Consider the following 12,880-nt stretch of genomic DNA (forward strand, 5'->3'; position numbering starts at 1 on the left):
CAATGTCTCGGCATACATTGTTGAGCAATGGAAAAAAATGTCTTTTTATTGAGAAATGAATGAATATCATAATTACCTATTGACAGAAAGTTTCTAAAGTTTTCCCACATCACATTTCTGTAGAGTTTCTTCTCTGAAGAATTTAGTAGTGCCCACTCCTCTTGAGTGAATATCACTGTTACATCTTCATAGGTCACTGAGCACTAAAACATACAGTGTATTTATTTATATGAGAAAACACCTCATACTGACAGCAGATTAGACATCCAGGATCTACTTTATGAAGTCAGTGATTGTCTCATCACCAAACATAACAAATACCTCACTCTCAAGATCTAGCATGTGACACACTAATTGGTACAGTGATAAAAGCTTTGTGCTGTCACCAGGTCCTGAACACAGCCCCTGGAATCTTATATGACAGTGATGTTACTATGAAGTGCACTTGGAAGGGTGGAGGAACAGGTCTAAGCATCACTGAGTCAGGTTTGGGAGAGCATTCAGTGTACAACTTAATTTCTTTACCTTTTTATGTTTTCATCACTGCGCCTTTTAGAGCTCCATGTTACAATGTTAAGAAGAAAAAAAGAAAGAAGAGAGAGAGACAGCACAGCACTGAAGCTCCAGTGTGGCAGAGGCCTGATTCAACTGAGGACCATGCACATGGCAAAGAAGCAGTAAGAAAATGTAACTTAAAAAAAAAAAAGAAGGAAAAACTTTTTTAAATGACTTAAATTGGAGGTCAGTTTGTGGCTTAAAAGAAATGGAAGGCACCCATGTTCAGCGGGGAAGCAATTACAGAAGCCACAATTTCCACCTTCTGCACCCCAAAATGATTCTGGGTCCACCCACCCAGAGCGATAAAACACAGGGAAACTATCAAGGGAGGGGACTAAAAATGGAGTTGTGGGTGTGGGAATTGTGTGGAAATGTACCCCTCTTATCCTATAGGTTGGCCAATATTTCCATTTTTATGAAAAATTAAAAACAGAAAAACAAACAAAAAAGGAAGACACATGACTGACACTACAGGACACTTCCAAGAAAGTGCACATACTTACTGTCTAGAATTAGATCCAAAAATAACAGCATCTATTTGTGAGAGAGAGAAACATACTTGCTCCTTAAAATTGCATAAATAAAAGGAGATAAAGGAGAGCACCATTAGTCAGGGAATTCTTGGATTTCCCCATAGACATGATGGGCCAACACCTCTAATATCTCTCCATCATTTCTGGTCATTACTGTGAAGTTTGGGAACTACTCTCTGCTTTAATCCAGTTTCCTAGTTCTTTTCTCAACTCTGATGCCGTCTTCCCAAATAATATTTTTAGTCCATCTTCATGTTACTATCAAGTTCAAGCAAAAATTACTGAATTCATGGGCCCATAGGAAAATACTAATTAAAGAAGACTACACAGCTTCATTATACGTTAAAATTCCTATTCTAATCTGCCCTAATCTTACTTTCTGGTTCCTGTTTACTAAACATTTGGTTCACTTTATGTCTGTCTTTCAGTCACTAGGTTGCAGATGCTATGATTCCATCTTGAATACTCTAGATGGATGTCTTCATCAATGTGCCCTACAACACCTCTCCTGAACCCTACCTTTGTAAGGAAAGAAACAAACAGGCTGGGGGTATAGATCAAAATTGCCAATGTCCGTACACCTAGGGAAAGAAACAAGAGTACCACTAATGAAGTTTCCCTCTTCACGTCTCTGTGTGGTGTGAGGGATTAAAACTCACTATCTGAGCATGAAACTCAAAATATCTTTAATAGGATCTTCATGGTGACACACAAAGTAGAAAGCATACATTCCAGATTCAATGGAGGAACAGTACTGCGGTGTTTCTTCTTCACTTTCCCTCCCTCCTCTCTTTTTGTCATATCTACCAAATATCTGTATCTATATATCATGGCAGCAAAGACTGGTGACAAAATAAATATTCAGGCAAATCAGAAGCAGTGAAATGAACACTCATAACATAAAATGCATGTGTAAATTAAAATACAGCTTTCTCAGGAGGAAAAAAGAATCAAATATGGCATATGTCATTTACCTGAGAAACTGTCATTTCTCCCTATTTCTCTCAATTTCTTTTCTGGCCAGAAAATTAAAAGAAGCAGTATCTTCAGACTGTGATGTAACTCCACAAGCCAGGTCTCTTGGCTTGACAGCAAGCACTACACCTACAGGAAATGTAAAACTGGGAATTGGTAAACAAAGTCAGGACACCTAGGGATTACTGGAAAACAGTTTTTATATCTGGCACACCAGTTCCAGAATTAGTAAATACCAAAAGCTCCAGGGCCCTGATGTGCTGTAAGATGGCCCTTTAGGGAGTCGGGTAGTAGTGCAACAGGTTAAGCACACATGGCGAGAAGCTCAAGGACCCTGTAAATATCCCACTTTGAGCCCCTGGCTCTCCACCTGCATGGGAGTCACTTCACAGGAGGTGAAGAGGGTCTGCAGGTGTCTATCTTTCTCTTCCCCCTCTCTGTCTTCCCTTCCTCTCTCTATTTCTCTCTGTCCTATCCAACAACTAGGACATCAAGAACAACAATAGTAACCACAACAGTAAAACAACAAGAGTAACAAAAGGGAATAAATAGGTAAATAAATATTTTTAAAAAAGAAATGTGGACTTGGGACTTCTGAGAGGTGTGGCCTTGAAGTAACAGACACACAGACTGTCCCTGAAAACAACAAAGATTGACAGCTATTTAACTAAACAAAATTCATCCAACTACAGCTGATATATTCACAGAATATTATAGCTTCAGCTACCAAGCTGGAAATACTCTAGGATTCCATTCTGACCTCCCTTGAAATACTATGATGATTCCATTCTGACCACCCTGTGCAGGTGCCTTCACCAACATGACCCAGAAACTCACCTCTCCAGAGTCCTACCCTGCTAACAAAAGATAGAAACAGACTGGAGGTATGGATCAACCTGCTGATGTCCATGACATGTAGAGAAGCAATTACAGAAACCAAGGATTCTTCCTCTTGCCCTCATGAAAAGAACTTTGGTTCATGCTCCCAGAACAAGGAAAAGATAGTGGAAGATGCTCTAGACACTCTGGACAAAAAATGCCTGTCACCAAGAATTTCTGTTTTCTGTGCCGTCACTGAAAGTGAAGCAGATCTGGAAAGCATCAGAGAAAGTCAGGCACTGTTTTACTAATCTGAGAGAGAGGAAAACAACAACAAACACAAAAAAGTACAATATTCATAAGTAGTAATAGGTGTAAACACAGTGACTTCTGAAAGAAGTGAAGGCAGGTCCATTGGAAAAAAAGGACATACATACATACATACACACACAAAATCAACCCTAATCTGTGACATAGTAAGAACTACTGTACTTTCCTCAGAAGAGGACAGGGCCGCAGAACAGTGAGGGGAAGAGTGTAGAATTATGCCGCTATTAGGTTAAAAAGTCAGGAGTCAGATGGTAGTTCAACAGTTTAAACACAGGTGGTGCAAATTGCAAGGACCAGCGTTTGAACCCCCGGCTCCCCACCTGCAGAGGAGTCGCTTTATAAGCAGTGAAGCAAGCTGCAGGTGTCTTTCTCTCACCTCTCTGTCTTCCTCTCCTCTCTCCATTACTCTCTGTCCTATCCAACAACAACAGCAGAAATGGCAACAATAACAGCAACGCAACAGGAACAAAAATGAGAAAAATGGCCTCCAGGAGCAGTGGATTGGTAGTGCAGGCACCTAGCCCCAGCAATAACACTAGTGGGGAAAAAACAAACAAACGTGAAGTCAATTGTTGTTAAAATTCGGCGGCTCTAGCTGGGCTAGCGGGTAACAGAGACGACCAGAGACATACGGCTGGGCAGGGAAGCTGTATTTCTTTATTTAGGAACAACGATTCATAAACTAAGACAAACTAATCACCAAACAGAACTCTGCTGTCTCTTTGCGGTGGCACAAGCACTCTCTCTTACTCTGGAACTCAGGAACCCTGGAACTCTCTTTTACTCTCGAACTCTGAAACTCTGGCAGGGTCCCTAGGGGCGGGGCCAAGCGGCCCGCGAAATTAACTGGACTGATCCAATTCTCTTGGCGGGGGAGGGCTAGAACAAACCAATGTAAAGCATACTACAGTCAATATTAAATCACTAACAAAAAATAGAAATAAAAGGGCTTTCTGATTCTCCTCAAACAGATACCTGAGAAGGACATCAGTGGTAACAGTCCCTTATCTCGATCCCAGCCCCTCCCCTTCACTCCATGTTCTGGCACAACCATGCTTCCTAACTAAGGAGAGACAGTGCCTCTCTGGCAGTCCTGCAGACCAGGAACCCAAGCTGTGAGCACAGAACATGACCCAGGTCCTCAGCTTTGACAGTACCAGCTTTTCTACTATAGAGAGGGACTCACAGACAGGGAAGGAACACTGACTCTCATGCGTGTGACCTTAGAATAGTCTCAGGAAGAGTGAGAGTATCTGGCCCAGGCAAGATTATACACACTAAGGATGTGACAGAACTATGGGACCTGCTCTTCTTGGGTGAGGAGGCTTCAAAAGGAATCATGCTATATTTCTTACCAACTTTATACAGACATTATATACTTTCTTTCATTCTCTGTCTTCCCCTCCTCTCTCCTTTTCTCTCTGTCCTATCCAATAATGATGATAACAATAATAACTATAACAATAAAAAGGGCAACAAAAGGGAATAAGTAAACAAATGAATAAATTCAAGCATATTCCAAAGTAAAGGTAGCTCTACAGGAATGTGTCTGCACTTATTCCCTAGCTTTAATAATTGTCAACGCGTAGCTGACCTTAAATGTTTCTTACTCACCCGTAACAAGCTGTTTTTATCTTTTTCTTTTTTCCTTTTTCTTATAGTTCAGCTCTGCCTTTAAGTAGTTTTATAAATTGAACCAAGGAGCTCAGAGCCTTAAGCATCTCAGGCATAAAGGTCATGTGCACAACAGCCATTGTGCTGTTTCACCAGCCCAGAATGAACTCGTTCATCCATTTTCTCATGCCTATCCATCAGAGGAAGAGGATAGCGAGTATTTTCTCCATAACTATGTGGGAAGACAGGCCAACAGTTAGGACACATACTAGGTGAATCCCCATCACCACAGTGCCAGATCCCATCCCCTCCACTGGAAATTTCCCTGTTCTTTATCACTCTGGGAGCATAGACCAAATATCTCTATGGAGTGCAGAAAGTGAGAGGTCTGACTTATAGCTTCTCCAGTAGACAGGGGCATTGATAAGTTGATCCATACCCTCAACCTGTTTCTATCTTTCACTGTTGGGGTAGAGCTCTGAGGGTGGGGGGTCGCTGGACACATTGGTAAGGAGGGGAAGAAAGAGAGGGGGAGGGAAAGAAATCTGCAGACCTTCTTCACACCTGTGAAGCGACTCCCAAACCAGGATCCTTACGCTGGTCCTTGTGCTTTGTGCCACACACACTTAACCAGCTGCTCTACCGCCCGAGTCCCGACAGATAAGTTTCTTAGCTCCCTGCTAGATGGGCTCTTGATCCCAAACGGGGCTTCTCACCTTTTCCTTGGCTACAATAAAATTTCCCTTTGCCAGAATTTCACACTCTACTTGCCTAACTTCAGGTGTTTCATTCTTTTAACATTTAGGTGCTAAAACCTGAGAGGAGCTATAGTCCAGGAGGTGGCGCCATGGTAAAGCATTGGACTCTCAAGCATGAGTCCCAGGACTTCAATCCCCAGCAGCACATGTACCAGAGAGATGTTTGATTATTTCTCTCTTTCCTATCTTAATCGTTAATTAATAAAACCTTGGAGTCAGGTGGTAGAACAGTGCTTAAGCGCAGGTGGCAAAATGCACAAGGCCCAGCGTTAGGATCCCCTAACTTCCCAACAGCAGAGGAGTCGCTTTACAAGCAGTGAAGCAGGTCTGCAGGTGTCTGTCTTTCTCTTCTCTCTGTCTTCCCCTTCTCCATTTCTCTCTGTTCTATCCAACAATGACGACAACAATAATAACTAAAATAAATAAATAAATAAAGCCTTTAAAAAATAAAAAGCCTACTGTTGAATGTAAAACATTAATTCCCCAATAAAGAAATAAATTAAAAATAAATAAAAATAAAAATAAAAAGCCTAAGAGGAGGTATAGATCTAGCCTCTCCCTCTGGGCCTTTCACGCCACATTACCTTAACACTTGTCCCCATCTGCTGAGGGGGAAGTGAAACAGTACCTCTGTGAGTGAAACAGTGTCTCTCCCTTTTTCTCCCTCTCAATTGAACTCAGTCACATAAAATAAAATAAAACTAAATTAAATAAATAAAATAAAGGAAAATAGGGACTGGGTGTTTAGCACACCCAGTGAGCACATGTCAAAAAGCACAAGGTCCTGGGTTGAATCCCTGGGCACACTTGCAGGGGGAATGCTTTGTGAGTGGTTGCTAGTGTCTAACTCTCTCTCTCTCTCTCTCTCTTTAAAAATGTTTAAATTACCTTTATTTACTTCTTTATTGGTTATAGACAGCCAGAAATTGAGAAAGAAGGAGGAGATAAAGAGGGAGAGACAGAGAGACACCTGCAGCCCTGCTTCACCACTCGTGAAGCTTTCCCTCTGCAGGTGGGGACAGGTGCTCCAACCCAGGTCCTTGCGCACTGTGACATGTGCACTCAACCAGGTGCACCACCGCCCAGCCCCCACTAGTGTCTCTCTTAAACCTCTCTATCACCCCCTTACCTCTCAATTTATGGCTTTCTCTATACAATAAATAGACAAATAAATAAACAACAAACATAAAACAGAGACACACTGGATTGAGACCCCTCAAAAGGAGTCAAGTCACAGGGATCCACACAGAGGTCCAGGTTGCATCATTTGGTTGGAAACAAGAAAGCATTGGAGCCTGTCTGAAGCAACTTCTCCAACCAAGGCTCTGGAGGCTGGCACTCACCAGCCTCCTGATTCCATTCAGACTCTGGAGTCATTGAAGTGTCCTCCCAAAGAGGTGAATTAGCAGGAGACATGAGCAACCAAGAAGAGGAAGCCAGGACTCTGTTAGCATGTGAGAAGCAGTATTTACTTACTTTCTTTCTTTTTAAAAAAATATTGTGTTGACTTATTAATTAGAAAGATAGGAGGAGAGACAGAAAGAACCAGTCGTCATTCTGGTACATGTGCTGCCAGGAATCAAACTCAGGAACTCAGGCTCAAGAGTACAATGCCCTATCCACTGCGTCACCTGCCGGACCACCAGTATTTACCTTCTACAGTGACTTTCTTCAGTTGCAAGCACTGCCCACAAGCAGCCCAGATCGGACAGAGCACTGGCCAAACACTAGACTCCAAACGGATGGAGCTATTCCTCCACTCATAAGGGTTCAGACTGCACAACTGCTTTAGGGCCTCAGTCCTGGACATATGAACCGGAGTCAGAACAATATCCAAACAAGCATGGTCTGGTTGTATGGTAGGAGCTATTCAATCAAAAGGGAAGAGGTTGATAGAGAGCAAGAGAGGCAGAGACACACCTGCAATACTGCTACACCACTCACAAAAGTTTTCCCCTTGTAGGTCGAGATGAGGGTCTCAAATCTGGTTCCTTGCACATCTGCACTCAACCAGATGTGCCACCCCTAGTCTTGATACAAAACATTCTGTCTCAGCATTTTCTTCCAGTTAACACAACTAAAAAAAAAAAAAAATTGGGAGTCCGGCTTTGGCACAGCCGCTTAAGCACAGGTGGTGCAAAGCAAAAGGACTAGCGTGAGGATCCTGGTTTGAGCCCCTGGCTCCCCATGTGCAGGGTAGTCACTTCACAAGCAGTGAAGCAGGTCAGCAGGTGTCTTTTTCTTCTGCCACTCTGTCTTCCCCATCTCTCTCCATTTCTTTCTGTCCTATTCAACAACAACAATAATAACTACAGCAAGAACAACAAAAAGGAATAAATACATAAATATTGTTTTTAAAAATCAGGGGTTGGCTACACCTGGATGAGCATATATGTTACAATGCATAAGGACTCAAGTTCAAGCCCCTGGTAACCACCTGCAGAAGGAAAGTTTTGAGAACGGTGAAACAGTGTTGCAGATGCCTTGTTGTTTCTGATCAGTATCTGATCTTCATATCCAGGTTCAACTTACAGTAGTACCTAAGACTAAGGAAATCTACATATTTTAAATAAAATGTAGAACTAGGGAGACAACACACTTGTTACGCAAAATTTCTTTAATGTTTTACATTAGTACCTAGGTTCAATCTTTAACACTACCATAAGCCACAGCTGAGCACTTCTCTGGTAAAAAACAATATAGGATCATTATGCTGGTCCCTGCGCTTTGTACCACGTGCGCTTAACCCGCTGCGCTGCTGCCGGACTCCCCCTTCAGACACTCTTAAGTTTAACTCTGTATGATCAAGTAAGAACTACAAAAGCTGGATAAGGACAAGAGAAAGCCATACTTTAATGATGGCGACCCATCATCCAGGGCCCTAGTCAGGGAATCCTGGGACTCCCACATAGATATAATGGACCTAGACCTCTAACAGATACCTGTCTACATCATTAGAGGTCTTCTCCATCAGGAACAATGTCATAAACCTACTTGTGGGTCTCTACAAGACCTTGCCTTCAAAGTAGAACAACTATAGAAACTGCGCCACTCTCTGAAGGGAGGCTGGGTTAACATACTCTGTCACCGGAGGAAGATGGGTCCTGAAATGAGTGCAACCTAGAATGTTCCTAGCTAGCTATGACCATGGAATGTGTGCTCAGGCTGATAGGGATGCAGAGGTTACACAGGCTCCTGTGCTAAATATAAATAAACATGGGCCTTAGGTCAGATTGATGAGGTTTACTGTTCATGGCGTTTCATATTGGGGAGCTACTCTCTGCACTCATCCAGCTTTATAGTCCTATTCTCAACTCTGACACTATCTTCCCAGACAATACTTACAGCATACATACATATTAGCTATTAGGCTCAGGTAAAAATTAGTAAAGTCATGGGTCCCATGTGACCTATCTAAAATAGACTTCCTAGGCTCTTATAACATGAAACCCCCAAATCTTTATCTGTTCTATTTTTACCTTTAGGTTCCTGTTTATTAAACAATTTGCTCTCCCTTTATCTTAATGCTTTTCAGCAACCAAGTTGCAGATCTATCATGATGCTAACCTGACATCTCTTGGCTTACAACCTCACCAATGTGTCCTGGAACCTCACTTCCCCAGAGCCTAACCCCACTAAGGAAAGACAGAATCAGGCTGGGAGCACATGGTGGAAAGTTCAGTGACCAACATAAAGGTCCAGGTTCGAGGCCCCGGCTCCCCAGCTGCAGGGGAGTTGCTTCATAGGCAGTGAGGCAGGTCTGCAGGTGTCTATCTTTCTCTCCTCCTCCCTGTTTTCCCCTCCTCTCTCCATTTCTCTCTGTCCTATCCAACAATGATGACATCAATAACAACAACAATAATAACTACAACAACAAAACAACAAAGGCAACAAAAGGAAATAAATAAATATTTTTAAAAATCTTTAAAAAGTTGGATAAGAGCAAGAGACTGGCCCATGTAATAATGGCCTGTTTGGTCAATATCACACCACTTCCTCCTCTGGGGCCCTAGTTAGGGAATCCTTGGATTGCCATACACATATAATGGGCCTAGACCTAAAATGGTCCCCCTCCCCACCACCACTGGTCACTTTGATAAGGTATGGCATCGTGTGGGCCCTACCAGGACCTTGTCCTCACCATAAAGCAATGACGGTAGGGATAGCCCAAGTCGCTGAAGGGAGGCTGGGGGTATCCTGCCCCGCCACTTGAAAAAGACTGGTCTTGAAATGAGTGCAGCCTGCAATATTCTTCAGATGTGACCATGAGCTATAAGCTCAGACCAGTGGGGACTTAGAGGTTACACAGGCTCTGGCACTAAATATAAATATGCATTTATATATGGGCCTGGAGAAGATGGATGGAGGTAAATAGTTAACTTTAGCCATAGAATTTTGTTTTTTCCCAAGAACAGGAGCTACTCCCTCCCCTATTCCAACTTTCTAGCCCTATTTTTTTCCTACTCTGACACCATTCTCAGACAATATTCTTATCCAACTTCAGGCTAGCTACCAAACTCAAGCAAACCTACCACAGTTGTGTGTCACCAGGAACATGCCTAAAATGGTTTTCCTAGGTTTATTCTACCCTAAAATCCCTAATCTCATCTGCTCTAATCCTACTTTGTGGTTCCTGTTCATTAACCTTTTTGTCTCAGCTTAGGTCATGTCACCTTCCAGACACCAAGTTACAGATGCTACCATGACTCCATCCTGACTTCTCTGCGCAGACGACCTCACCAATGTGTATTGGACCCTCACATCTCCAGAGCTCTGGCCTACTAGGGAAAGATAGAAACAGGCTGGAGCATAGATTGACCTGTCAATGCCCATGCTCAGCAGAGAAGCAATTACAGAAGCCAGAGCTCCTATCTTCTGCTCCCACTAAAATAAACCTTGATGCATACTCCCAGCAGAGGAGAAGTGATAGGATGAAGATAAGAGGGCTCTGAAGACCAGCTCTATCAGTAACCAGAAAAGGAAAAGGAGAGGGACACATGGAGGTAGTTATGTTGTTATGAACGGCTTGGGGGGGGAAGAAAGGATTGAATCAGAAAAAAAAAGGGGGGGGAACTGTATAAATGTGGACAGACAGTTGTAGAGAAGATGGTTGGCCTATGTCTATAACCTTAGGGCAACTGTGGTGGATTGCAGTGGGGAGAGTGAAGATTCAGAAGTCTGGTGTGGATTGGTGTGAGTTCAAATCCCTGTCGACATGTAATTCTGAAATATAGAAATAAATAAATAGGGGCTGGGTAGTGGCACACCTAATTAAGCACACACGTTACAGTGTGCAAAAACCTGAATTCAAGCCAACGGTTACCACCTGCAAGGGAAAAGCTTCACAAATGGTGAACCAGTAGTGCAGGTGGCTCTCTGTCTCCTCTTTATCCTCCCCCCTTCCTCTCAATTTCTGGGTGTCTCTATCTAATAAAGACTAAAACAATTAAAATTAAATATAAATAAATAAAAAAGAATACAGTAGTCCGGGAAGTGGCGCAGTGGTTAAGGAACTAGACTCTCAAGCATGAGGTCCTGAGTTCTATCCCTGGCAATACATGTACCAGAGTGATGTCTGGCTCTTTCTCTGCTTCTCCTATCTTTCTCATTAATAAAATAAATAAAACCTTTTTAAAAAATAAAAAAGAATAAAAAAGAATACGGAAGCTTCCGATGAAGGAGATGAGATATGGAACCCTGGCGGTGGGAACTGTATGGAATTGTACTCCTCTAATCCCACAATTGGGTTGATCATTATTAAATCACTAATAACAAAACTTATAAATCTTTTTGTGGATATGATGATTTTGCTTTCAGTCAAACTATGGGGATAAAAAACAAAATGTTATACATAAAGTTGCTGTTGTTTCTAACTTGTATTTTATTGAAAATATCTGCTACACTCATTTGTGAGTTACAGTTCAGATGCTTAAGGCCCTTGAACATAGTCTAATTATTTCAGTCTTACTTCCTCTCCCCTACATTATATTGATGTAAAAATAATAAATAGCTAGTGATGTGGGGACCAGGTGGTGGTACACCCAATTAAGTGCATAGATCAGCAAGCACAAGGACCTGGGTTCAAGACTCTGCTCCCCACCGTAGGAGGGAAGTGGTAAAGCATGTCTGCAGGTGTGTATCTTTCTCTCTTCCTCTCAATTTTTCTCTGTTCTATCAAATAAAAAATGGGGAAACAAAAGAAAAAAAATTGCCCACTGCAAGTCATAGATTAGTCATATCATAGAGCCAGCAATAACACTGATGGCAGAAAGAAAAAGAGCAACTAGTGATGATACTTTGTAATAAAATAGACTAAGGCCTCATTAATTTCAACTTCAATTTGAAAAGAACAATGCCTTCAGTGCACAAAAGTGAGAAGTTGAAAAAAAAAAAACTTACCAAAATTTTAAGCTACATATACTTCTCACATCTTGAAATATGTGGTGTAATTTAATTCTTCTTTAATTTTTTTAAAAGATTTTATTTATTTATGAGAAAGACAGGAGAGAGATAGAACCAGACATCACTCTGGCACATGTGCTGCTGGGGATCTAACTCAGGACCTCATGCTTGAGAGTCCAAAGTTTTATCACTGTGCCACCTCCTAGACTACTATTTTAATTCTTTTTTGCCGGGAGCCAAAACCTTAGCTAAGTCTCTCACATAACCGGTGAACGGACATTCTGATCATTGTAACTGCGATTACCATCTAACTGTTTGGAAAGTTGCTCACCCACCTCCCTCCCCCCACTACCTTAGCAGAACTTCCTCATGGTGTGTGCTTAAAATGCGGCTGTAAAATAAAATTTTCAGAGCTTGATCAGAAACCTGTCTTGCTCTCGTTCTTCGTGTCTCTTGTCCCCTCCATTCTCTCGCCCCATACCCTAGGTTTCCGTTGATAACCCCGCAGGCCGGGGCACCTGGCACCTGATGTGGGACCTTTTTGGGTCTGGGGTCCGAGAGAACGTCGCTGCCCGATGGTCGACCAAGGAGCATAGGACCACCACTTCAGAGAAGGAGTGAGTGAAGGTTCGCATAGGATCGCCGCTTTAGCCCAGAGTGAGTGAAGATTCGAGTGGTGATCGCCGCAGATTTACCCGTCTGTGAGATTGATCCGTTTTAAGGTAAGAAAGAGCGACGCAATTATGGGACAAGCATTGAGCAAGCATGATTTATTTCTTAGGGGCCTCAAAGAGTCCCTCAAGACACGAGGAACAAGGGTTAAGAAAAAGGATCTCAAAAAGTTTTTCAATTTTGTGAATGATGTTTGTCCATAGTTTCCCTTAGAAGGGA

General features: G+C 42.3%; 2 protein-coding genes across 2 annotated transcripts in view; one reads left to right on the forward strand and one right to left on the reverse strand.

Annotated features, from left to right (window-relative positions):
• Positions 1-12,880, forward strand: part of LOC132535670 (zinc finger protein 14-like) — a 357,812-nt gene that overhangs the window by 240,854 nt on the left and 104,078 nt on the right. The gene's annotated exons all lie outside the window — the stretch shown is intronic.
• LOC107523437 (zinc finger protein 14) overlaps positions 1-12,880 on the reverse strand; it is a 55,004-nt gene that overhangs the window by 24,972 nt on the left and 17,152 nt on the right. Inside the window, exon 4 of the mRNA XM_060182441.1 lies at positions 77-203. Within this exon, the coding sequence (XP_060038424.1) occupies positions 77-203 (127 nt within the window). The remainder of the gene's footprint in view (positions 1-76; positions 204-12,880) is intronic.

This window comes from Erinaceus europaeus, chromosome 23 (assembly GCF_950295315.1).
Source record: "Erinaceus europaeus chromosome 23, mEriEur2.1, whole genome shotgun sequence".
NCBI classification, from domain to species: domain Eukaryota; kingdom Metazoa; phylum Chordata; class Mammalia; order Eulipotyphla; family Erinaceidae; genus Erinaceus; species Erinaceus europaeus.